At 41.5% G+C, this 27,467-nt stretch overlaps 2 protein-coding genes and 1 long non-coding RNA gene across 22 annotated transcripts in view; 2 read left to right on the top strand and 1 right to left on the bottom strand.

The window, feature by feature from the left end:
- Window positions 1–6,731, top strand: part of LOC310763715 — a 24,754-nt gene extending 18,023 nt beyond the window's left edge. Inside the window, exon 3 of the long non-coding RNA XR_014548774.1 lies at window positions 6,650–6,731. This is a non-coding gene — a long non-coding RNA (uncharacterized lncRNA). The remainder of the gene's footprint in view (window positions 1–6,649) is intronic.
- LOC310763695 (allantoinase, mitochondrial-like) overlaps window positions 1–17,352 on the bottom strand; it is an 18,586-nt gene extending 1,234 nt beyond the window's left edge. Inside the window, exons 1-11 of the mRNA XM_083616310.1 lie at window positions 17,131–17,352; window positions 16,088–16,245; window positions 11,179–11,330; window positions 9,028–9,142; window positions 8,209–8,355; window positions 5,609–5,654; window positions 5,001–5,094; window positions 4,046–4,232; window positions 2,269–2,407; window positions 1,191–1,363; window positions 376–408 (exon numbers count right to left, since the gene is read on the bottom strand). Coding sequence (XP_083472436.1) covers window positions 376–408; window positions 1,191–1,363; window positions 2,269–2,407; window positions 4,046–4,232; window positions 5,001–5,094; window positions 5,609–5,654; window positions 8,209–8,355; window positions 9,028–9,142; window positions 11,179–11,330; window positions 16,088–16,245; window positions 17,131–17,161 — 1,275 coding nt within the window. The 5' untranslated portion in view covers window positions 17,162–17,352. The remainder of the gene's footprint in view (window positions 1–375; window positions 409–1,190; window positions 1,364–2,268; window positions 2,408–4,045; window positions 4,233–5,000; window positions 5,095–5,608; window positions 5,655–8,208; window positions 8,356–9,027; window positions 9,143–11,178; window positions 11,331–16,087; window positions 16,246–17,130) is intronic.
- Window positions 17,353–21,708: 4,356 nt separating this feature from the next.
- The window catches only part of KIF1A (kinesin family member 1A), a 119,355-nt gene continuing 113,596 nt past the window's right edge, over window positions 21,709–27,467 (top strand). For 5 of the 20 annotated variants that reach the window (XM_083616211.1, XM_083616212.1, XM_083616213.1 and 2 more), the window contains exon 1: window positions 21,711–22,326. The gene's annotated coding sequence lies outside the window, so the exon portion shown is untranslated. Of the gene's footprint in view, window positions 22,327–27,467 lie in introns of all 20 variants that reach the window. The other 15 variants (XM_083616206.1, XM_083616209.1, XM_083616210.1 and 12 more) reach the window with 9 other exon arrangements.

Consider the following 27,467-nt stretch of genomic DNA (forward strand, 5'->3'; position numbering starts at 1 on the left):
CCAGTAACTTCTGACCTGGAAAAGATAAAGACTGAATAGCCCATAAATGTCAAGGCTGCAAAAAGGCAAGGAATGTTGAAAGCCGACGGCTGTGCTCGCCCCTCCTGGTGGTATTTTGCTTGTTGGTTTTTGCCTGCTAAGCAAAGTGATAGATGGAGGTGAAGATTACTAAACAGTCAGTTCATTATAGCCTCTACCACCACAGAAATGACACTTGGGATGTTCCATTTGCTTAACAGCAAAGCCTGCCCTAAGCAGAGGCCAAAAATGTAATGAATTATACAGTAAATTACAGTAAGGTGTTTTGAGGGTAGGATGGCGGGGGGCAGTAATAGGAACACTAGGAGAATGCAGAAAACATGAGCCTTCCCATACCTTATCCTTGTGATGAATTATGTTTTTATTCACCTGAGAGAGAAAGAAGGAGAGAAAATAATTATAATACAGATTAGTTTGGGGAATGTTGCTTACTAAGGATAATGTATACAACCTAATATTATTGTCCCTGTGTTGTATCAAAGAGAATGGTAATATCAGAACTGGCACTTTCCAGATCATCAATTATAAAAATTTCAAAGCATAGAAAGGTTAGTTTCACAGGGTGAAAACAGAACTTGAGTACACAATCCCATTTACTCTGCATCCAGTGAGCTACCACCGCTGGCTTGGGAAGTGGTATACACATGATGTTCGCCACAATCAATATCTACCTTGTATCTCTCTAGCTAATAACCATAACTATAGTAAGTGTTTTGATGTATCTTTGATCCAAATTGAGAAAAATAATGCCCCAGCTGACACCCTAAGTGTGTCAAGACGACTCTCTTGCTAAGGTCATTGAAACAACCATTCTGCTATGCCTTTTTATACTGGAAACATTCAAGACCAAAGTGTTTTAACTGATTTTAACATTTTATTTTTATATAGCTTTATCTTACCTGGGACCTTATGGTGAAGTAAGGATAAGAAATCCAAAGAACAACAACTACACTTTGGACTTCTGTCTCATAAAACTGGCACATTTAATTCTTCATTTGGTATTAGGTCACTTTATTGTTGTCTGTAAGGGCTTTGTTTGTTATAACTCTTTATTTTATTAGATTTGCTATATCCTGTTTTTGGCTCTATATCAGACTCCCAAGGTGATTCACAAAATTTTAAAAATGACCTATATCCTCTCCCATCCTTACCTCAAACTCCTTTTCTGGATTCCAGATCACCAGATCTGCATCCATCCCAGGGCCAAGTGATCCTTTACGGTCTTCCAGCCTGCTCAGAATGGCAGGATTTTTGCACATCAATTGCACTAGGTCATGGAAGGAGAACCCTCTGGATTTTGCAGAAGTCCAGAAGAGAGGGAGACCTATGAATTTTCCAGTCACAATTAGTGGAGGAATTTATTGTTAAGAAGATTGCTCTTCCCTGGTTTCTTCTCAAAGTATATCACTTGATGCCACTTAAAAAGGAGACTTGAACATTTGGTAAAGTTCTATACCAGGGGTGAGCAGTCCTTTCCTGCGAGGGCCACATGTGGCAATACGTTGGGTCATCCATAAACACATTCATTGCCATTCATTCACACTCATTCAAACATACACACATTGAATCGCACACACTATTGTGTGATTGTATGGGGGGGAGCACAAGGGAAGTAAATTCATGCTATTTTCTTCAGAATTTTTGAATGTAAACATATGCAAATCTAATCAATGAATTGGCTAGTCTATGAAAAGTGATCTGATCAATTAAGATTTCTTTGTCTGAAAGCCATAACCTACCTAAAAGAAAATTATTCTGCATTCAGTGGAACTTATTTTGAAGTAACTATGCTTGGGATCCAGTCTTTGCTTTATTGAACATGCTTTTTAAAACAAATTACTTTAATTTACATAGTGAAAAACTAAAGTATTTGTAATTTAAATGAAATGGGGCATTTTGAATGGGGTATTGGTTGGCTTAGCTTGAGGACACTAAGGGCACCTGGAACAACAGGATGACAGGTCATTCTTTGGGAAGGGCCATAGTTCAATGGTAGATTACATGCTTTGCATCCTGAAGGTTACTGTTTTAATTCCAGACACCTCCAGTTAGCAGGTAATGCGAAAGACCTCTGAGGCCCCACATTCTGGAGAGATACTGCCTGTCAGTGTAGTATATTCTTGAGTCATGATATGAGGATATCATCCTTTCCATTCTTAGCAGTACATGTTCATTGGATGAGGATAAGAAAAAGAACAGCATATATAAAATAGTTCATAAACATATTACCAAACTGTAGTGAAGCAATCCCTGCCGGGGCCTTGAGGAAGTCTCCATTGTTCAAATCTTTCAAGTCTCGGGAGCAAGGAGTATGGGCTGAGACAACCATGTCTATCTCTCCCACTTCCAAAGCTGCCCACAGCTGCTCCTGGAGACATGAGAGGAAGAGTTTATGCCAAGGAAATACTTTTGTAGTTCTCCTTGAGTAAGGTGAAGCCACTGAATGATCAAGGAAGGGTCACATCCCTTTTTGGGGCCAGTGGCACATTTGCAAACTGGATACACAGCTGTGGGCACCACAGCCAAGCACACTTCACAACCTGTTCTAGTAGCGACAGGAGCATGCTTCTTTCAACACTAATTTCAGTGGAGTGGGAAAGGGGACCCCGTAGGCACCAGGAAAGGCCTCTGTGGGCATATGTGTGCCCACAAGCAACACATTGGTGACCCCTGCATTAATCTATTGATGCATACAGAGGTCATGTAGTTTGTACCAAAGATCCAGGATCAGCTTTCAACTCAAAAATAGACCGACCAAAGCAACAGTGACAGAGCTGCCACTGAAAGTTAGCTCTCCTTAGAATGGAAAGGAAATTTCTTTGACTAAAGATCCGCATTTAGAAACAGATAAGGATAGTGTGGCCATGCTGATTCTTCTGGCCATGCTGATTCTTCTTCTTCACCACCACCACCACCAAATCCTTCTGGAATGTTTTAAGGAACTGGGAACAGGAGCATTGCTTTGCAATGATTCCACTCCTGGATTTTGCATCCTGGCCCAATAAAGAATCACAATAACACTTAATTCACTTGTATTATGTATTGTGCAGGAACTGACATTTTTCCTTTCTAGTGCCCTTATTTCTTTAGGAAGGCCTGCCTCGTACTTTGGGCAAATTATTAGGGCCAATAAACCATAGTTTATTAAACTGAGAATACACCCATGTGTTTGCCCCCCCCTGTCTGGATCCAGTGTTTTTATTATGGCTATTTTAAACCAAAATTTCCAGTTACATCTGTTTTACCTCAACTTACCAAATACGATGCAAAACCAACATCTTATCCTGGTATTTGTAGTCTGAGATTACATGATCGTTTCCTAGTTAAGATGTAACAGGGAACTGTGGTTTGAATTAACCATGATGGAGGCACTGAAGCCAGAGCATCATGGGAAGAAGAGAGGGACAAGGAGGTAGCATATAGTCTGATTCTTGTCCTCAAGCATGGTTTATTAAGCTGAGTTCATTAAACCGGTCCTTAGAGAACAATGAACTTACATTAAGCACTAAACTACCATTTCTTTGAACATGTCTGGATGTGACACAAATGCACTTTGCACTGTCAATTTTAACATATTTTATTTGTTTTTATTGTCTTTTTGTTTCTCATAATGTATATGATGGATTGAAGTAGTTGAACATTGCATTGATATGTCTCTAGACAATCGTTTGGATCTGTGTATTATCTATAGGAGTCAACTGCATAAGATTGTGTGTATGTGTGTATGTGTACTCACTCTTTTCTGAATGCCATTTTAATAACCTGTCATACTTTGTTCATCCAGAACAACCTATAATTTCAACATGAGTGGAGTCTGTTGATCATATAAAGTTCCTGTCTTATCTTATTCTTCTTACTGAATTATTGCAGACATTATCAAGCATTTCTTTTTAATAGTACTCAGATCTTACTTCATATGTCCTCTCTCTGTCATCACTTTATTTTTATTTTATCTTTTTATTTTTTGCCATTTGATTGGACCACTTCCATTTCCCATAGCTCTTACCTGGTTGTTCTTGTCCCTGATAGGAGGGCAGCATTTGTAGTAGATGCCTCCTGGAGGAATGCATTCAGATGCCAGGCTGAGGTAGTGGTGTGCAGTTTCTATCGTAATTGGTGCTCCCTTCTGACGAGCATCCTTGATAATGGGCAAGGCTTGAGCAGAGGAGAGATTAACGATGTGGCATGGTATCCTGTAAAGTTAAAAGCATATGATTATATGGAGGTGGTATGCCTCTGAATACCACATGCCCTCCAACATCCATCAGATGATAATAGGGACATATTCTACATCAGTGCCCCCCACCCTGCCTTCTCCTCAGAGGCTGGGGCAGGGACTCAGATGCAGTGGCTGAACGAAGCAAACCAGAGCCAAGTGACTGTAACAGCTGCTCTTCAGTGCTTGTGACCTCTTGGCACCCCTCGCAACCATGTGGACAGTGACCTTGTGGAAGGCCTCGCCCGCTTAGCTCCCTCTCATCAGTTTCTTTATGAGAGACCAGCTGACCGAGGAGCAAGGAAACAGTGAAAAACTTTATTAGGGGCCCTCAAGTGACCCGGATCTTGTTTTCATATAAACAGGAAGTGGGGCCATATTGAGTCAGGAGAGAAGGAAGGGAGTGGGAGGCAAAGATCTAAGAAATGTCCTAGAGGGACGCACAGTCTGAACTTCCAGTACTGAAGGGAAGGACCCTTGGGAATTCGGGACGTGGTTGCTTAAGGGTGTTTGTGACGATCCCGGTATTTTTGGGGCAGTTGGAGTATGGTACCAGTTGCTGGGAAGCACATGCCAGGAGAGAGCTTTTGCACACAGGTCTTGCTTGTGGGTTCCCATTGGCATCTAGTTGGCCATTGGGAGAACAATATGCTGAACTAGATGGGATTTTGGTGTAATACGGCAGGGCTTTTTTATGTCCTTAGCATGCTCTCTCATTTCCAGCTCAACAGAAAGAAACACTCACTTATACTGGAGACACAGTTCAGCAATGGTGATGGTGGCCTCCACCTCCATGGTATAAGGGCGTGTGTCCAATAAAGTGCTGTACTCCATGGTGTCTGTTTGGGGAAAGGGAGAGAAAAATATAAAGATGCACACATTTAATACCGGTGCCCCTACCAAGTGGGTTCTAACAAGATTATTTCTAGTGTTTTAGTATATTAAAATGCACTTAAGGTCCTTAGGGGAACGGTTCCCAGCTCCCTTCACATCCTAGAAAGATTGTGCCCATTTCTTGTGCAACTGAAATCTCTCTCCCTCCTATGTCTCCCAGAGGGAGGCCATTCTGAAATCTTCAGGTATTTTTCTTCAGACAGTTCACTGCCCAGGGCTGCTCCAGACTCCTTGCTGTCTCCTCTCTTATCTACTCTCCTTTATTTGCCCTATTGATGGTCTCTATTATCTATTTCTTTGTTGGTGCAAAACAAATTCTAAGCTGAGCAAACACTTCCATTCAGAAGAACACAAAAGGATGACCATGGTCCTGTGATGAAGAGGGGAAATGCTCCCATGTCTCCTGGCAGACATATGTGGTGGGGTAAAAGTAAAGGTACTGGTTAGCATAATACATACCCTCTTGGACAGGCAGGGAGTGACTTGGCTCCTGTTCTGGATGGAACTGTGTAGAGAGTCCCAAATGGGGGGGGGGGGAAAGTTTAACTTTATATAAAAAATTTCTACAGGAAGATATAACAATGTGACAACAACAACAGCAGCAGCAGCAACAATTTATTATTTGTACCCTGCCCATCTGGTTGGGTTTCCCCAGCCACTCTGGGCGGCTTCCAACAAAGATTAAAAATACATCTGCTTCCTTCTCACCCCCACCCCATCCCAGTGGTCTGGTTTCAGACAAGCCTATGAAAGCTAAATGTCACCAAGAGTGCTTAATTTAAAGCAGGGAAGACTGCCTGTTAAATTTTAAAAAACAAAAAACAAAACACTATTGCGATATATCAAATCATAACAGCACCTTTTCATTCTAGTACTCAGTGCTGAGAAGGGAGTTGCTCTAATTTAACAGTGAAACTGCTTATTGCCCTAGAATCCAGGTACTCAGGCTAATATAGTCTATAGCAGTATATTACACGTTAGCTAAAAGGTGGGTTCTGGTTCTTTTCTCCCTTGAATCTTTTGTGGGATGTTGGATGCCAGTTTTCCAAGAGCGGATTTTTCTGTGTTTGCTGAAGAATGTATGCCACCTTAAGTGTCTCTTTTGAGATGGAAAGTGCAGGTATAAATAATCCAAAGAAGTGAAAACCACAACGATTAAAGATAGAAAAAAATATAAGCAGGTTATAAGAAGTTGGGATTTGGTAATTCAATAATTAAAATAAGAATTAGCTTATACACATAAGAATAAAGAATAAGCTAAGAATTAGCTTATACACATAAGAATAAAAGAAAGGAAATAGGGAAGTTGTTCTCACACCTTTAAAATATGTGCAGATCATGAATTAATATACCACAATTAAATTTTAATTTGGTATATTTAATATTAATTAATGGTTTATTATGAAGGGGCATTGCTTAATTTTATTAATATGTGGACATTAGCAAATTCTTTTAATTATTGTACTAATCTTTATTCATCTTTTTTTGTGTCATTTATAGTACCTGAATAACCTACTGGGGAAAAGTATGTACAATAATTCAATTCGCTAATAAAATATACATAAAAAATTAAAAATAAGTAATGCCCCTAAAAAATTAAAAATAAGTAAGTAATAAGTAATATTCACTTATAATCTCTCCTGGACCACCCATCTACAATCTGCCTTTTTCGCCGCAACCACGACCTCCAATGCCATTGTCCGATTTTACCACCAGAAGGGCGGCAAACACCTTCCAGCAGCAATTCAAATATTTAATGCCAAAGTTGTTCCTAAACTATTATATGGCTGTGAAGTATGGACTACAGCAATATCAGGTAACTTGGATCGCCCACTTTATATGTTTCTGAGATCTCTTTCCGGTGTTCCGAGATGCGTCTCAGGTGCAGCCCTACGACTTGAGTTTGCCCAGCCCTCAATTGTAAAATGAGCATGGTGTTGAGCCATCTCCTATAGCTCCCACCTACTAGCATCGGATGCTCGAATTAGAGGTGGTTTTTCCAATCTGATTCTAAGAGATATTCATAATTCCCCTTGGAAAACTACAATTAACCTCAAACTCCGCTCTCTTTTTAATCTGAATTGCAAAACTGTTCTTAAATTAGAGTGTATCAGTCCGGCGGCCCTACCTTCAAGTAAAAAGAAGCTACAGCAACTTGACTTCTCTAACACAGCTGCCAATGCAAGAGGGCCGTGTTCAGGCCTAGCCCTAGCTATTCCTCCCCCTGAAGGAATCCCTCTATACTGCTTCACAATTTCTTCGGAGGCTAAGCGAAGGGCCTTTACTTGTGCCCGTCTCAACTGTTTTCCTACAGCAGTTCTGTCGGGTCGTTATTCCAGAGTCCCCATCGCAAACAGAACATGCACCTGTAATGATATGGCTCTGGAGACTATGGAACACGTAATGCTCTTCTGTCCTAACTGGTCAAATGAAAGATCTCGGTTTTTAACTCCTCTCATGAACAAGCTTCATCTCCCAATCCAGCCCTGGATAGTGTCCCTTTTTTTGCAGGACTCTGATTGTTGGATTACCGAGATGACAGCTAACTTCCTGCTCAGTGTGATGAAGAGGAAAGCGACACTAACTTCTTTTTTAACACCACAGCTGCAGTCGATACGCTGCACAATCGAACGAAGTTCCAAGTAGCTTTATTGTACAAGGACAATGGAGCTAGGACAAATCTGAGGAGCTGAAGGACCCCTTCAACGATCCTTCTCCAGCCTCAGCAGTTTTTTGTCTTTTTGTTTCTGTACTATTCGGTCACTCGATGTTTTAAATCCTCTGTTGCTTCTGTTATTTTTTTTCCCCTCCCTTTAAGTATTTGCCCAGGACGATATCTACCTTTACCTCCCCACCCCCATTTTATGTTGTTATTTCTATGTATATCATGCTATGGCCACACGGCTAATGCAATAAATCTATTATTAAGCCCAAGGAGAGAAAGTGTGAAATGTTACCATCCATACTGGAGATTCGCTGGAAGAGAGTAGAGAAATGGAAAACAGGTACTTAATGTCAAAGGTGCTAGCGAGTAAAAGAGTAGGAATTCAGCTCCTTACCAGGAGCACACAGTCTGTGTCTTGCAGTTCATTCATTGCCACATGAATATCATGTAGACAAACATGGGAAAAGTCCTCCACACCAGTGGCCATTAGGAAGCACTGAAATCCAGGAACCCCAGCCTTCAGCATTGGTAGGAGCTCAGCCTAAGAGATAGCACAAGGACAAGCACTTGGAAAGTTTGCTAATAATATGAAGAAAGCAGAAGAATGGCTGAGTTGTGAATTAAGTTCTGCTCTCTTGTAATTTCTGCACATATTCAGCTTCAATTGAGTTTTCAATTTAAATGCAAACTGAATCTAAATTTTCACCTACCCCTATGAGGATGAGCAGAGTTCATTTCCCACTTCCAACAATTTGCTGCAATTCGTTCATACACATATGGAATTAGAACTGGGATTTCAAGCCAAGTGATTTATTTCAAGCCACATCTCTTATTTTCAAAACTGTGTACTGTATTGTACTGTTTCCAGAGCTCTTGCATAGGGTGCAGTGTAACTTAGGGTTGCCATATGTACGGAATTTCCTGGACATAGCTGGCAATCGGTCATCGGAAATCGTGTCTGGATGGAAATTGCTGAAAAGCTCAAAAACGTTTCTGGCCAGATTTTCACTTTTTGAAATATAGCAACCCTAGTATAACTAAAAACATGGCAGAATCCTCCATCCATTTGCAGCCTCTTACTTTTAATGGATCATGCTATTTAAAGGAACACTTTCATTTCTGCAGCCCTCTCTATTTCTCTTGCCTTCATGGCCCCCCTCCAAAGTACATAAGACACAAGGGAGCGGATGCCATTTCATTGCTGGATACAAACCTGATTTCCAGGAATGATGCCACCCCAAAATGCAACATCAACATGGCACTTTCCCTTGGCAGACTGGAGCTTTTTCTCAAGGGCATACAAGGTTGTTGTTGGAGGACTGGAGTACCTGAGTTAAGGGGATGAAGTAGAATAAGATGTTACTTGGAAACAAGGCTGGCCCAGCACATTTTGCTGCCTAAGAGCAGCAAATGATACCTGTCTTCCTCCTCCACCACCACTACCACCATAATCAAAGTCAGGGAGCAGATGGCAGCTGAAACAAGAAGTCTCAGCATGTCTCCTCACTCCCTGCCCTTTTATGAGAAATGCCTCATTCTGCCTAATTGTAGAACCATTCCTACCTAGAAGGAAACTAAACTGTGTCCACTGTCCAGGCTCATTTCTAGCCCAGTCTGGCTGCCAACCTGTAACACAGCTTTAATACATCCTCTATACTAGTGACCTCATTCTTCAAGTGTGGCTCCTGATGTAACCAAAGCAGTACCAACCGTGTGCAAACTGATTCCAACAAAAACACTACCTTAGTTTAAATTTGCCTCTGTTAGGTTGTGGTAGCTATTTGAATTTCTGCCACTGGATCCTATTTACATGCCAAAGATGATGGATTTCCCTATTCCCATATGAGCTTGCACCAGGCATAAATGTTTATTTATTGATTGATTGAATAAATAATATTTCTATCATGGCTTTCTTTTAGCAAAGGGCTCAAAATACTATACATTCCAGCATTCAACAAGCAACCTGTGAAGTAGGTGAGGCTGAGAGACAGACACTGGCTAGGTGTTGCCCAGTGTGTGTAATGGCTGAGTGGGGATTTGAACATCAGTATTTCCAGTTCTGGAGTGATAGGTCTGGTATTTTTCTCCTATAGTGAACCACCTCAAATGATCAGGAAAGGCAGGCTATGCATTTGATAAATAAATCAGTAACTACGACCACCACACTCAGGGCTGTTGGTGTGTGTGTGTTTTGTTTGTGTAGTATAATTATGTCTAGACATTTAAAGGTAAAGGTACGCCTGACCATCAGGTCCAGTCATGACCGACTCTAGTGTTGCGCACTCATCTCGCTCAAGAGGCCGGGAGCCGGCGCTTGTCCGCAGACAGCTTCCGGGTCACGTGGCCAGCATGACTAAGCCGCTTCTGGCGAACCAGCGCAGCACACGGAAACACCGTTTACCTTCCTGCTGGAGAGCGATCCCTATTTATCTACTTGCACTTTGGGGTGCTTTTGAACTGCTAGCTTGGCAGGAGCTGGGACCGAGCAACGGGAGCTCACCCCGTCGGGGGGATTCGAACCGCCGACCTTACAATCAGCAAGTCCTAGGCACTGTGGTTTTACCCACAGCGCCACCCGCGTCCCGTGTGTGTTTTGTTTGTGTGGTATAATTATGTCTAGACATTTGGTGGGGCCTCAAAAAGGAAAACCAACCAACCAACCATGGATTTCTGGTGTGGAAATTGAGCATGGGAATTCACCCTTGGTTACAGTATCTGAATATGACCAGTAGGTGACACTGCAGGACTATATATGGTGTTTCAGAAATCCTGCCCTGCAGAAGCTGCTCCAGCTGTTGCCTTCCACCCAAAGCGTTCTTTTTCTACAGGTGCTAGGAATCTGTAAGACAGGCCTGAGCACATAGGTGTGCAAAGAAAGTTAATGTGATGATACAGAGAACCGCTTGGTTTCCATGTGGGATGGAAGGCAGAATAATAATACTACAAGAAAATAAATAAAAAGCAACAAAGACAGTGGCTTTTACTAGATGCAGTGCAAGCACAAGAATGCTCAGTTATGCATAATTCCCTGCCCCTTCTTTACCTCTTTAGTCTCCTATTGGGGAAATGTTTATTAAAAACTTGCTTGGAAAAACACACATCACACACACAGATTCTCAACTCATCCTAAACCCCTTGGAAAGCAATTCCTGAGGGTCAAGCGACCCTCAGGAAAGTCTTAGGATTTGAGCCAAGGGCCTACAATGGGATGAGGGATTAGATCATATTAGGAAGAGACATATAAACTCTTACATTGTAGTTTATATGAGTTGACCTGGGAAATCTCATTGTGAATTCTGCATTAAAATGGGAAAGTCCTTATTCTCTCCCTTTATTCCCTCCCTCCAGCTCTCTGGTAACATACAAGGGCATGTCAACAACAGTGGTGATGCCTCCTGCAGCTGCGGCCTGAGTCACAGATGTAAATCCTTCACCAGCTGGCTGTCCAGGCTCATATATATGCACATGAGGGTCAATTATTCCAGGCATGACCACGAGGTCTCCAACATCTAAGATCTGTAGGCAGAAGGTTAATTGCAGGTTAATTGCAGAACATTCTAAAGTTGCCTTCATCATGAGTGTGGTCCATAGAATGCTTGTAACCTGTGCAGGTTCCTTGTTAAAAACTCTGGATTTTAATTCAAAACACAGTTTAGTATTTTGCTTTTTGGAACGCTATAGAAAGCTTGGAGGAACACTTTAAAAACTCACAGCCACAATCCATTGCAGACTAAAAGAGCTCTTAAAACCATTCATTCTCTGCTGGATTGTGGCCCACAACAGTTGAGATTTCTAAGAATGCTTCATAATTGATTTGATCATTTGGACTTCTTGCTAGGCTTCCTGCTCACTCTACCTTATTAGAACACTCATCCAGTAAGAGATCTGTCATAATTTCAACATGCCAGGAATTGTATTTTTTTAAAAAAACAACGAAACAAAACACTTGCATCTTGTCGCAAACCATTATTCATCAGACACTCATCTTCCTTGCATGTGCATTGAGAGCTCAACCATTTCTCAAATTTCCTAAGAGAAAGTTAGATTCAAGTTACTTGGAAGCAATTAATAGTCTTGCAGCTCCTTAAAGAAGGAGTACAGTATGCTTCATTAGCTGCTTTGCACGAGTGGATGAATTCAGGCATAGCCATTGTTTTGTCTTTTCCCTTCTTTTTGGAAATACATTGACTTTCAGAAGTTATGTTGCATCTGATGGCATTCCTAATTAGGAAGGCTTGTCTCTCTTTTCTTTTTTTTTAAAAAAATAATATTTATTGAGGGTTTAAAGATTACAGAAAAAAAGAAGAGTGAAAAAATGAAAAATTAAATACATAAAAAAGAAAAAAGACAAAAAAGACAAAAAAACAATACAGTAAAACAGAAAAAAGAAAAACAAGCATTTAAAAACACATCCAATGTTTCCCTATCTTTATCTTTCATTTACTTGTTTCATCGACCTCCTCACACCTCCTTTTTTTGTATTCTAGTTCAATTAGCTGTTTCAGCAAATCCTTTCCATCTTACTCAATTTTTGTTCCATAATTTATCTTAACCCAATCTAACTAAATTTTCCACTTTAACCCATTAACAATCTATTTTTACTTAATTCTTTATAACCTTTCTGCTAAAGCCATGTAACTTCATTCCAGCATCCTTCTAACATTCCTTAATTTTACAGTATTGCTGTAAATAAACTTTAAAGTTTTTCCAATCTTCTTCCACCGACTTCTCTTTTCATCTCCAGTCATTTTTCATTCTCTTAAGATGCTTTAAGACACAAACATTTATTTAGATTGTACAGGGTGAGTCTTTTAAAAGAGGCCTTGTGGAACATGTGTACTCTGTATCTATGGGGCCTCTTTTAAAGGACTCACCCTGCATTAATGTACAAAAGAGGTCTCAGATTTAAAGGGACAGAGGCAGAAATAACAAGACTGACTCAGGTTGAGAGGCTACTTGGAGAAGTTTCCAATCTAGTTTTCCCCTCCAGTTGAGATCTAATTCCTACCTTTCTAAGGGCAGCAGGAACCAAACTGTCTCTCAGAAGAGTATTCACTATCTTTGAAGTCCAGACTGTAACAAGGACAAGGATCTAATAAACATTGACCACATCTAGTATTTACTATACAGTGGTACCTCGGGTTAAGTACTTAATTCGTTCCGGAGGTCCGTTCTTAACCCAAAACTGTTCTTAACCTGAAGCACCACTTTAGCTAATGGGGCCTCCTGCTGCTGCCGCGCTGCCACAGCACGATTTCTGTTTTCATCCTGAAGCAAAGTTCTTAACCGGAGGTACTATTTCTGGGTTAGCGGAGTCTGTAACCTGAAGCGTATGTAACCTGAAGCGTATGTAACCTGAAGCGTACGTAACCCAAGGTACCATTGTACTCCTATTCAGTATTTTCTATTAATTTTTAAAAATACTACTGTTCTCTGTTTCATTTTTCGTTTCATTTTTAAATCACTATCACTGTCCCTCCTACCAGCACATTGATTGGGGCCTGGAAATGGACTGGAAGCCAGCGAAGATGACATAGCCAGTGTCATAATACGCTGATATCTTACAATCCTCACTTGTTGCCTTGTTTGGGGTCAGCTGCAGTTTCTGGACCATCTTTGAAGGCAGCCCCACATATAATGCAGTGCAATAGTCTAGCTGGTAGATTACTAGACCATGGATAACTGCCACAAGGCCATCCAAGTTCAGCTAAGGTTGTATCTAGAACAAGTTTTCTCATTCATAATGGCCCCTGTAGCAGGCAATGCAGAGCCGTAGTCTCATCTTGTAATAGCAATTCAACACAGTACATATGGAATTTCCCAAAATATGGAATTTCCTGCTGCAGGATGTGGTGATGGCCACCAACTTGGATAGCTTTAAAAGAGAATTAGGGAAATTAATCGAGGAGTAGCCTGTCAATTACTGCTTATTGTGATGACTGCGCACTACCTCCAGGGGCAAAGGGAGATTGCTTCAGGAAACCAGTTTCTGGGTAACAGTACAGTGGTACCTCAGGTTAAGAACTTAATTCGTTCTGGAGGTCCGTTCTTAACCTGAAACTGTTCTTAACCTGAGGTACCACTTTAGCTAATGGAGCCTCCCGCTGCCACCATGCCACCGCCACGTGATTTCTGTTCTCATCCTGAAGCAAAGTTCTTAACCTGAGGTACTATTTCTGAGTTAGCAGAGTCTGTAACCTGAAGCGTCTGTAACCTGAGGTACCACTGTAATGGGAAATGGCCATTGCGCTCATATCCTGCTTGTGGGTTTCCTGAAAACAGGATACTGGATTTGATAGGCCTTTGTTCTGCTCCATTAAGGGTCTTCCTATGTTCCAGCAACTGGCCATATCTGACACAGATGATTTACATGGACAGAAAGAGAACCAATAGCTTTTCTGCCAAAATCTACCCTATGAACCAAGCAGTGAGAGAATATCATGCGCAGCTCATGGACAATTCACAGACAGAGCAAGTTGCGTTAATTATTAGTCGAGGTAATGTGGAGTGTGCTGTGATCAGCAACAGGCACTGGCTAAAGGTCACTGGTCAGGCAACTAAAAGTTTAACCCAGAAGGAAAACCACATAAAAAAAGAGAGAACACTTTACCCTGGCCCCTATCCAATGCATTCACGGTGAATTTGGTTCAATGCTCCGCACTGGCATTATGACCATAGGGTCTAGTTCTCTACTCAGTTACAGTGAAGTCAATGGAATCATGATGGCGTGAAACTAGTGTAACTGAGTGGAGAATTAGCCCCCAGGGATGTGATGTTTTGTGTTGGGATAGTTCACTTTCACAAGCTCCCGCATAAAGCTCTCCTAATACCATGCTCCAGAATATATTTTCCTTTCTCGTTCATAAAATAGCTTGAGGCTTGGTTATCTGAAGTTGGTTACTAATGCATGATGCTGCCTGAACAAATAATTCATCATAAGAGGCCCTTCTTCAGGTTCCCTTACCATCTCAGGTTAAGAGGATAACGACTAGGGAGAGGGCTTTCTCAGTAATAGTGCCTCATGTACAGAATGCCCTCTCCAAAGAAGTTTACCTGGGACTCATCTTCATCATTTTACAGTGCCAGCTGAAAACTTTTTTTTTATTTGCCCAGACATTCCAGCATGTCTTATACCTGATCTGTTTTGTGTTTTGTTTTATGCTTGTTGGATTTTGCTGTTTCTTGGCTGTTGCTTCTGTGATTTATATACATTTCATATTGCATTTCATGACAATAGTTTTATTGCTTTCCTGACTCATGTCCCTGCAAGTCAGGTCAGTCTCTCTCTATTCTTTTTTATAAACACAATTTTAATGTTACTATTTATATTATTTGTATCCCACTGTTCTTCCAAGAAGCTCAGGGTGGCATACATGTTTTCTTCCAGTTAAATTTTCACAAGAGTCTTGCAGCGGACCCTGGGCTTGAGAGATTATGAATGGCCCAAAGTCACCCATTAAGATTCATGGCTAAAGTGGGATTTTAATTGAAATCACTTCCATCTAACTCCACCACTGTGCAGTACTACACAGGACCCCCTAATTGCACTTGTATGTTGTTGTCATCGTCTGTGAAAACTGTAATGTGTAGGAAAGATGTAACAGATATGAAAGATGTCGCGTGTCACTCTTTAGAGCAGTAGCTTTCATTTAGAACCACAGTTAAGAAAGGGATCAGTGTAACCTTGAGCTGTCTTAGAATTTTTCATCAGCACAGATTAACAATGAACCATTCTGGGAGGTTTATGCATATAAAACCGTGCTTCAAAATGTCAGCACTATTAAATGCTGAACTTTCAGCACTGTTGACATTTTAAATACTTCAGAATATATTGGAAATTGAACCTGTTTATAAAATATATTTGCATGCTCATTTCCACATACAATGGTCAAGACTTTCTATAACAATAATATTTAGCTAATCCTAGTCATGTCCACTGTGATGCTTTACCTGCTTGTAAACTGTAGACCCATGTTGGGATACTTTACTGACTTCATTAATAAAATTTCCAAAACTTTCAGCCATTATATCAATTCAAGTTCAAATGTGGGGAGCCAGGATACCTATGGAGACGCCTAGCACCTACACAGTTATATTTTATTCTCCCAGGCTTTTAAAAGAATTTTGGTCCTCTATCTGTATTTTATGCTGCTTTTGTATGGGATTGCATTTTTATTTAATTTTACTGTTTTATTTGTGAAACATGCTAGAAACAGATCCTGAACGCTAGTATAGAAATCCACAAAAAATTAAAGTGTTAAATGAGTTCATACCTTTTCTCCACTGGGTCTGGCCCAGTTTCTCTTTGGAAGAACATCAGCTATCTTTCCATCACAGATGACAATCTCCGCTGGGCCAATGGTATTATTCTGCACAACCCTGTTGCTTCTTACAGTCACAATCTCTGAACCTACTTCCACTTTGGCTGGCCCTTAATTTAAATTAGTAGAGAGGCAGAATTCAGCAAAAACAAACCAATCAAACTTCTGCAACTGATGTTACTGTTTCTGTTATAAACTCATAGTAAGATACCACATTTTCTCTTCCTTTCAGCATGATTTTACACCCTTGTGAAATTGCTTCAGTTTGCTCCATGTGTACAGATGTTTCTATAATTATACTCTGAACACAACACAGAAGATGAGTCCTGCTGACTAGAAGGTATTCTCCATGACAAGGCAAGACAACAAACCTACTCCCAGTTTAATATTTTTTCTTGCTAGCTTGATATTAAGGATGGGAGGGAAATCCAATTTTGTTTGCATTTGAGTGAGAAACTACCTGATTTGTTCTTCTTAAACCAGTATGTGAACTGAAACTCAATTATCCTTCAAAATTCGCACTTCTCTGAATGTTGTGATGGAGTTTTCTGACCAAGCAATGTGTACCAAAATGCATATATTACGGGAAAGTGTTCATAAAAATGCATACATTGGTGGAAAATACCTTTTTTTTAAAAAAGGTTATATTTATTAAATTTATATCCTGCTTTTTATCCAGAGAGGCAATTATAATAAAATACAATATATTAGAGAATATAAATTGCAAAAATGTACATATTAGTCAAAACTGCATTCAAGAATCTATGTTTCAGCAGAAATACACACTAAAATACTGACTAATTTTCATGAGAGTTGTTGCAGTTTGCAGCAGAAATGTGGAGAACTGAATTAGTAAAAGAGAGAAAACAAAATTGACATATTCATCCATCCTTACTTGTTATTGCTTCCTTTATTAATTCAAAATGCAATCTTCCATCCAGAGGCTCTTTATCAAATTATTTTAGGCTCCCTGTACCCAGCGGCCCTTCACTTACCTGCCTGAGTGGCATTGCTTTTTTTAGACATGTTAAGATTGGCAACAAGGATCCAAACCCTTGAGTATTGCTGCCTGCTTGGCTCTCATTCAGTTCCTTCTCTCTTGCTTTCTGGCAAACATTGACATGAAGTGTTACAAGAAAAGAAACTTTCTGAACCTCACAGTAGATTGCTGAGGACCTGGTCTTGACCAAAACTCAAATGGTATGAATTAATCAAACAAATAAATACATTTCCCATGTCCTACTTTGAGACCTTGGAAGTTAGTGATGGAACTGGTGGGGTTAATCATTAATTGCTTAATCTTTTGCAAATAGAAAGTTACTTTTCTTTCATGAATGACCCCCCCCCCCAATCAATCACTAAGTGTTCAATGGACTATCTCTTCTGTCCACAGTCTATAATATTTTAGGTGTTACAAAAATAAAATACAATAAGGGTTTTGCAAAAAGAAGCTCATATGCCTCTGCCAAGAAACACAGGTGGACAGTGGCATTGCCACCACTCAGCTGAATGTCGCTACTTTTAACGTTGGCTGTCCAGTGCGACTTCACTAGTAGTTCATAAATAATGATGATGATGGGCAATTTGGTTCACAAGGACCAAACAGATATTTGTTCTGTGGCAGTTGCAGGAGAATCTTAAGCATAGCAAGTGACACAGAGTAACAAGCAATAAAAACAATCCAGTAACAATTCAGAATTGAAATGGGATTTGAACCAAATCTATCCAATTCATTTTGAAAAGTTGCCGTGGGAGACCCTGTACTGCATTTGCCTTTAAAATGCCTATCCCCTTTAAATTCTGGCTAGCATTGTGCCCAGGCTATCCCATCCCACTCTGAAAGCAATTAAGACCCCTTGTTGGAGATACTTAAGCAGAGGCTGCATGTTTACCTCTCAGGGATCTTGTAGTTGCAAAATTCCTGCAACTGAGCAGGAGGGTAGGCTCTAAGGCCTCCAAGGTATCTTCCAACTTTAAAAATGCTTGATTATGGAATCAACTGATTATGGAGCAACTGTGCCCCTTATTTGACAATGCACTTATCCCTTAACCCTGCATAAGCCATCCATTTCTGAATAGAAAATTCTGGAAAAATTGCTTGGATGGCTCCACCAGGGTCTTTATTAATGCTAAAGTTATGTCCTACTGCTGGCAATAAGGGATGGCTTGCTTCCATGCACCATGGCTGCCTGATTATATGAGCCATTGCTGTCTCTGTGGCTTCTGGGTCCTGGGACAAATGTTTTACAGTAATATGGAGATGAGTCCTGCTGTAACCAAGGTGCTCTTGTGTAAGCAGTTATCCTAAATGTTGGTAATGAATTCTCGAAAGCAGACACCTCCAATATCCTACCCAATTTAGTGCAAACATTAATTTCCTTTTCTCTGCTTCATGCCATCATAACAGCAGTTCTGCAACACTGCCAAACAGGCATTAGATAACAACAGAGCAATGGAGTGGATATATTCCAGCAGGGCTTGAGTCAAACAGGAAATGCTCCAGCTGGGACTAGTGAACTGCAGGGAAACAATCTTCTTCCAGATAAGGGGATGGGGGTGGAATAAAGGCAGAAGGTGCATGATGCAAACCCGAGCAGCCCTGAACACAAAAGGGAATCCACAAATGCTTCTTCTCAAAAGGCTAGTGTGCTGCAGTGATCCTGAGTGTTAAGATCTGGGTAGGAAGGGTTATCAGATAAAATCCTTATCTGAGTATACTGACTGGAGACAGACCATACTTTTTTAAACCCAAGTTTCTCTGAGCCTGCAGACTTATTATTTAGGGTGGATTCATAAATGCATGTACGTCATGGAAGGCTTAGAGGACACAAAAGTCAGACAATGCACATCATCTAATTGAATAGCTCACCACTCATTAACTCATAACTAAATGTTAAATCTGCCACCACTGACAAATAAAAGGTTTTGAGATATGTTTTAGTGATGAGAGGATACAAATGTGCTTTCTCCTGTGAAGTCAGTCAGGTTTCCCCATGTCCCTGAAGTCTTTTTCCTGACAGATACACTTATCAGATGACTTCACTCAGCTGCTTCCTCAGAAAAAGATCAATTGTATTTTTTCTTTCCAGAGAAACCATTTTGGTTGGTTCATTTTTTTGAGGATAAATGCATGAGGCTATAGAAGCAATGAAATCTCAGGCTATACCAGAAAAAGCTGGCCCTAGAATATATGTGTAGTCCAGCTTTCTTCCTTCACAGTGGTCAACCAAATGTCTATAGGAAGCCTGCAAGCACTGTCTGGGCACAACAACACTCTCCCTTTCTGTGGTTTCCAGCAACTGATATTCAGAAACATATAACTTCTGGGAGTATTTAATTCTTACTGCTTTTTTATTTATTTTTAAGCAAAAATTAGTTGCTTTAAAATTAGTTATAAGTTGTTTTAACTGCTTTTAACGTGTTTTAATTGTTGTAACTCGCCCTAGGACCTTAGGATGAAGGGCAGGTAATAAATTTAAACAACAATGATATTTATTATTATTTTATTTTTTTAAAAGGCAGCCATAAGGAAAAACTTCAAAACCTACATGGTCACAGTACCTTTAATGGGACCGATAATGATAGTAAAAAATTTTTTTGTATATCACAAGAAAGCAAGATAAGGTATAGAATTTCTCCTTGTAGTTTGCTTTTGAAATGCGGTAACTTCGTTCAAAAAGAATATATGAGAAGAGAGTGTGACCAAGGAATGACCCGTATGCTGTTTTCAACATCTGCTAGCTAGGAAACTTGGATGTAAGCTTCTTTTCTTATTGGTATAAATGAATATTTCCATCTGGCAGGAAGGTCAGTGTTCTAACTAGCAAATGCCAGCCTGAGTAAAATTGGAGATAAAGCTAAAAAGATGCAAAGCCCAACCTCATATGCCCTTGCTGTAAATAGTGACATGCATGCTTCAGCTGAGGGAGATACACACGTCGTAAGCAGTTAGGTCTGCAGCAAAGACAAGAAGTGGATACACTTTTTAGATGACAGAGATAAAACAAGCAAACAAAAAGCTTCAATATGGACCAATATAGTCCTCACTTTTAGAATACTGGGGAAATGTCTGAGATTCAGAAATGGTAGAGTAAGCAAGCAAAGTGGAAAATTAAGTAATTAGATGTGATGAAGAGTTTGGGACAAAAAGTAACAGGTGTTATTGGATGCGCACAATAATTGATGCCGGGATGGGCATAGGATGCTATTTTCCTGAAATTAGAAAAATAAGTCATTTATTAAATACATTTTTCCTGTATCAAGTGGATTATTTATGTTGAAAGTTATTGCTAATATTTTTGAACCAAACAGAAATAAACAGCTTTCAGATACAGTTTAAAAGCAAGGGCCAACTTTAAAAAAAAGTATTACAGAAACAAAATAACCCTACAAAAGATAAACGGTTTAGCTCATAACACTGCTTAACTTGTAGTAACACCAAACAAAATAAGTGATCACTAATTAAAATTGCCCCCCACTGTTTATTCAACTATAAACATTAGTTGATTTAATTTACCTAATTAATCTATGAACTCTATCCAAAGTGCTAAGAGATCTTGTTTGGGCTCGTGGCCAAGATTAACACTGGTATGGGGGTTGTTCTTGGGTAAGACCCTGCTTTGCTTATGAGAGCCCTGGGCAAATTACAAAACAGAACTAAAAACCCAAGGTCCATAAAATACAGTAAAACAAAAATGTAAACAATTATCCACAGAATACAGTATTGTTTATTCATATGCAGTATTTGCCAAATTTAATTTACAAAGCAGTTTACAATTTAAAAATGCATGTACAGTGGTATCTCAGGTTACATACACTTCAGGTTACATACGCTTCAGGTTACATACTCCACTAACCCAGAAATAGTGCTTCAGGTTAAGAACTTTGCTTCAGGTTGAGAACAGAAATTGTGCTCCTGCGGCGCGGCAGCAGCAGGAGGCCCCATTAGCTAAAGTGGTGCTTCAGGTTAAGAACAGTTTCAGGTTAAGTACGGACCTCCGGAATGAATTAAGTACTTAACCCGAGGTACCACTGTACACACTACGGCTGAAACCAATACCAATATAGCAAAACTAAAAAACCCATATATTAAAGCAGTCAATGGAATATTTATTTCACCAACGTATATAGTTCATTTAATACATAAAAACCTCCAATCTGTGATTTAACAAAATGACACCCTAAAATCATTAAGTGAAAATTCCAATAAAACAAAACACGTACTTTCAATAACAGAATAAAAATCTGGAGACAAAATACTAAGCAGTACAATATAAAAATTAAGCCAGGAAATGCAAGCAATTCCATACAATCCCAAAATGTGAACTCTGCAAAAAGATTTGAGCACACAAACGTGGCAGGAGATCAGCTGTGTTTATTTGATTCTGCTACACACCTGCTATATTCACATGTGATCACTTTGCAGCAATGAAGACCAAAAACGCCGATTATATATATATATATATGGCTGGCACTCTTGGGTTGTTTTTGTCATAACCCTGATTTAGTTTCCTTGCTAACGTGTGTGCAGCGGGGCGGCGAGGAATGCAATTTTCGAGCACCAAAAGCGCGTTGGTCTGGCCCTGTGTGGATGCGCAGGCTGGGGATGATGAGTCAGATCTCCTGCGATAGAGCAAGTGCATGGATGCGGTTGGCACGGATGCCTGCCGTCTCCATTTTCGCTCGCTGCTTTGAGGAGTCATACCCGGAGTGGGCGGGGAGGCGCTTGTGCTCTGCCCAGGGCGAAGACGGCTGCCTCTGCCGGCTTTCCCCCGGGGCCACGCATCGCAGTTCCGCAGTGAGCGGGTCGGCGGCCTCTGGAGCGCCCAGAGCAGGCGCGCCTCCCTCCTCCCTCCCTCCGGAGAGGCAGCATCAACAGCGGCAGAAGCCGAGCGCCAGCCCCGCCCTTCTGGCGGCTGCGGTCGACAGGCTCCTCTGCTCCGCCAGCCAATCAGCGCGCTGACAGGGGCGAGGGGCGGGGCGCGCAGTGAACCTGCAGGAATCGAGCATCCCCAGAGAGCGCAGCATCAGCACCACAAACCCGGGGAGGCGGCCAGGCGCGTCTCTTCGCATCTCGTTCCATCGGGCAAGCGGGCGCGCAGGCAGGGGCCGCATCCCGGAGCCTCGCCAATGCCAGCGCCCGCATTACCCAACCGAGGGCGGACCGCACGGAGCCTCTGAGCCCGCAAAAGGTAAGCCCGCAGCCTTCCATCGCCTTTTCTCTTGGTACCCCCCGCTCCTCCTCCTCTCTCGCCCTTGGAGCTGCCTCGCCTTTTGCAGCACTGGCCCTCTAGCGGCCCGTATCCGCGGGAGAGAGGCCTCGGGAGCCCTCGCAGGTCCTCTCGCAGGTCCTATTCATTCTGCTTTGAATGCAGCTGGTAGTTGCGCATCTCTCCCCCTCCCTTGCGGCTGGCTGGGTTTCAAGAAAGGACAATGAACACCAGTTTCCAGCCGATGCTGCTTTGAATTCTCTGGGGGAACAATCACGGGTGTGTGTCTGGCGCTCAGCGTGTGTCCAATCATGGGCCCCAGCATCGGGCCACTGTTTCTGTCCCTTGGATGTGTGAGGCTATTAAGGAAAGAGCAAGATTTAAGTGACAACACAGGTTCTGTTATCTATTTTTCTTTCCGTTGGAAAGCGCTGTGTGTGTGTGAAGTGTGAGGGGGTGTTATGGCCAGTAATGGTAGCAGGTAAGAGAACAGTCAGACTGGAAAATGCTGTTAGGAATTAATGGAGACAGGAACCATCCCTTGTAAAAGGAAATGTGATGTTTCCAATAAAATTCAGTTTAGATTGCAATGATAACCCATTTGCTCAGACGCAAAAGACAAAAACACCCACCAGGCACAGCTTTTATTGTGATGCCTGACTAGTTTCCTGTGCTTTCTCCACTTGCTTATTTTTCCTAATCCATCATAGAGAGGGCAGACGCCTTTCCTCCTTGATCAGTCTGTGTTGCTCTGTGAGAAAGAAGAAAGACCCTCTTATTGTCTTTCAAACCAATCTGCAAGCTTCTGAAAAATGTCCAGCTAGGCAACAGAAATGCATTGCTAATAAACACCACCCCACCCCACCCCACCTGCCCCTGCGCCAATGGCTGTGACACAGGGACCATGGAAAGAATGCAGAGTCATGGGGACTGGGCGAGGGCTTGCCAGCCAGCCAGCATAACCTATGTTTTGAGCACCCCATAATTCACACTTATTTGATTCGAACCAAACCCTGCATCCTTTTAATGAAAGCACATTTGAGAGACAAGGGCGGGAGGGTGAGAAGGAACTATGTCTGTTGTAGCAGTAGCAATAACATTCCAGTCTCCATTTCCTGCACATGCCATGGCTCCCAATTTCTGTGTGGGTGTGCGGAGAACCTTGGGAACCTGTGGCATGGCATATATCTTTATAAAAATACAATCCTGTTTGATGAAGATGGAACAATGTTGGCTGCAGCAAAACAAAGGTGGGTACATTGTTATCTGTCACATTTGAGGGGAAAGAAGCTTTTAGCTAGGGGCAATACTTTAGGGGTGTGTGTGTGTGTATATATATATATATATATATATATATGACTGCTCTGATGTGGGTGGAGAATCTATCTGGGTGTCAGCCATTTTATAGGGTTTAGAGCCCACACTGCTGTAGTATCACTGGATAGGCTTGTACTATAGCATCCCCCGGTCTTAAATATGTCCTGGATGGGGGTTTGTTTGGGTAAAGGAGAGGGTGTGAAAAATGGACACCGACTCTATGCTTAAATCTAGCACCTGCCTTGAGCACCACAAGGTCCTTTACTAGTTCTCTTATAATCCCAAGCAGAGTAAAACCATAATGCTTTTGGGTGTCAGATAGAAACGGTGCATCTTCCTGAATGATATTGAAAAGACAAAAGGGCCTGCGGGCATTAGATACATGGCAGAGGTGATGACTATAAGCAGGGAGGGGGCCCTGCTATTAGCGTGGCCTGCTTGGAAGTCAACCGAGGCCATCTTAGGAGCAACATGACTGCTGACAACATGGCTGAATATAATGACTTATGCTATTGTGCCAAGGGCTTTGAGCAAGAGACATCTCTTCCCCCATCCCCAGCCTAAAGCATGTCCTCTATGAAGTATGCTAAGGAAAAGGAACCCTTTATACTTCAGCAGTATAAATTCAGAGTTGGAAACAGAAGTGGAAGGAATCTGTGCATGTCATAGCATGAGTCCTCAAGGCAGGCAGTTGCAAACAGCACCTCAAGGAATACGAATTTGCTGCAACGCTCGTTCCTTTAGGGCACAGAACAACAACCAGGTTTTGCCACTATTAATAAGAGATGAGGTGGCTGTTTTAGGGTTGTAAGCCTCATGAAATAGTTCATATAAGGAGGGAACAGGACCTGTGGTTCAATTAGATAATTTTGGGCTCTGGGCTTCATAGTCTTGTGGGTGGGGTGCCCTCTTTAGATAATCTTCTGCATTACAGTACTTAAAAATGTTGTAAGCCAGGCCTGCTGCATTTGGGGGCCCTTCTGTTCATTCTGCTGAGTACCTGAAGTCCTGCCCTGCAGCACCACTGAAGAGGAAGTGCTGACATATGATCTGGATTACGCTCCAAAATTTCCAAAACTAGATAATCACCATTTACGCCCCCTTTTTTTACTTCTGCCTTTTTTTAGCTTCCAGTGAAATAATAGGGAGCAGGTCACATGCTTTTTTGTTTTCTGGATGATGCAAACACATGTTCATCCACACTGGCCTTTTGACAAGGTTATGGCCTGTCTTCTACATCTGCCATTGCAAACCGGGGCACAGAAGTTTTTAATAATCAGAAGTTCAGAGCATTTCTTTTGGCTCAGCTTTAGTTTGCTTTGGTCACAGTGTGACTCCTGTGACTTGCCATTATGATTTGCTATGGGTTTCGTTTGATATATCTCCTTGCAACCCTAGCCAGGCCAGGCCCAGTCTTCTACATCCTCTGAATAGTTTACCATTTACCATTTCATAGCTCATGGGGGAGGACTAAGGTCACTGACAACATGGTGGGAGGGCAGAGTAAAAGCTAAGATACTACGGAATATTCAATTCTTAGCCAACTTCATTCTGACAAAGGGTGAGGGGGTGTATGGATCACTGCATTTGCAGATCATATTTTCACAACTGTTATTATATAGTTACCCTTTATCTTCTTGTGAGCTCTTGGCTCCATTTCCCACAAATTATCTTCCTTTGTCTCTTCCATGCAAACTCTTCAGCTCACATTGATTTCCCCTATTTGTAGAATGTTGACATGTGTTTTTTCTTTTAGCTTATTAGTGCATTTAATTATTGTTTGAATGTTTTAAAGAGTTGTTTTTAACTGTTTTTTAAACTGATAACTCTATTGCTTTATTATATTTTGTAATCTGCTTTGAGGTTTTATTACAATCAAGAGGCATCTAAATCTAGTGAAATACAGAAAATAGATAAAAATAATCAAAAGGCTACTTTAAAGATGAAAACAGAACGAAGTGCAAAAAGCAGTAAGAATGTAAAATGCTGCCTTATACTCTCTTAGAAGAATGACCCATGCTTGCATTATCCCATTAGCAGCAAGGGTCCAGTGGGAGAGTTTTCCCCTAGCCCTAAAAACACACACACTACAATCATGTATTATTATCCCATTCTTTCTCAAAAGTGTCCAGGGCAGTATGCATTGTTCACTCTAGACTTTATTTAGCAACCTGTGAGGTATATTAGATTGAGAGATCAGAGGCGGATTTAGGGTAGCCTGACTGGTTCGCCTGCACTGGGAGGGCTCCACAAGGGGCACTTCAACAATGACGAACAATGGAAAGCCAGAGGCAGGGGGCACGCTGAATTTCGGCGTTGCACAAGGTGCCCCTGAAATTTTAAAGCCCAAAGTTCACCACTGGAGAGATGCTGACTGGCCCAGGGTCACCCAGTAGGTTTTGTGGTTGAGTGGGGACAGAGGCAGATTTAAGGGGACACGACCGGATCACTTGCACTGGGCACAGAACCTCAGGGGTGCTGTTGGGGGCTCTACAACTATGATTTAGAACAGAGTGCTAGAGGCACAGGGGCACTGAATTTTGGCATTGTACAGGGCACTGGTGAAATTTGAGACCCCAAGATCTGACAATGGTGGGGATTTGAATCCAGGCCGCCTCAGGCATAGGTGGTAACCATGACGTACAAAGTGGCACTAAAGTATAAGTCCTTCCTCTGTCTTTAAAGGTGCAAGATATAAGCTATATAACACTGAGTAAAAATGATTCATGATCTGAATGAGTCAACAAAGTGAGATGGTTGCAGGAAAAGGCAAGTGCTATTTTGAAATGCATTAACAAAAGGATTATTTGCACAAAAGGCTCTTTATCACTGATGGGGTCCAGTTCCAGATATGCCATTTTGCAAAGATTCGTGTCTATTGAGGAGCAGTAAGGGCAGTGAAGATTGTCCTTTGCCTCCATCACATCTTCAAGTACCTGTGTAGCAGAGGGGTTGTTTTGTATTGCCTGAAGCTTTTTAATACCTGCTCCAGGCAATGGGGTTTTTGACCATTTGGAAGCCCACTACGATTTGTTTGCAAGGCACTTTGAGAGCAAAGTGGCTCACCCCCATAGCTATCTTGATGCTACATTTACTGCATTCTCCCATGAGGTATCCAGTGCAACATCTACTTTGAAATCATAGGTTTCAGTTTATATGGCCTAATTATGTGGACAAACTGCTTGCAATGATGTACCCAACCATGTGTTCCTCTTGCCTCTTTTATCTTATTAAAGCCTGCTGACCAGGTATGGTAAGGTGGCTTCAGAGTGTAGTCAATGTATCCTAGCAGAAGAGAGTGGTCCTGGCTGTCTTCAAAGAGATGGTGATTCAATCACTTCTGGGGGGGGGGAACCCCTCATACTGGACCCTTGAGTTTGTCACAAATACCTTTGAGGGAAGGTAATCAAGAGAGTCATGGTGGGACAGTTGCAAATCCTCAAATAATAATCTTGGCCCATTTCATTCTGGGTTGATGGGACTGAACCGGCCTTGGTTGATGGGTGGCCTTTAATGGGAGAAGGACAAGGGGAGTGCAACCCTGTTATTCTTAAATAGTCTCCCAGCGGCTTTTGACACCATCGTCCTTGGTATCCAACTGAACTGGTTGGGTGAGATGGCTTCTGCGGGCAATGTTTTATATTGGTTCTGATTCTGTCTCCAGGGTTGGTTTCGCAGAATAGCATTGGGTGTTTTTTTTGCTCCCTGTACGTTGTGCTGTGGGGTGCCATAGGGTACCATCTTATCCCCTATGCTATTTAACATCTACATGAAGCTGTTGAGATCAGTTGGCAAGAGATTTGGGG

The sequence above is a fragment of the Podarcis filfolensis genome (assembly GCF_964270895.1).
Source record: "Podarcis filfolensis genome assembly, chromosome: 5".
Lineage (NCBI taxonomy): Eukaryota > Metazoa > Chordata > Lepidosauria > Squamata > Lacertidae > Podarcis > Podarcis filfolensis.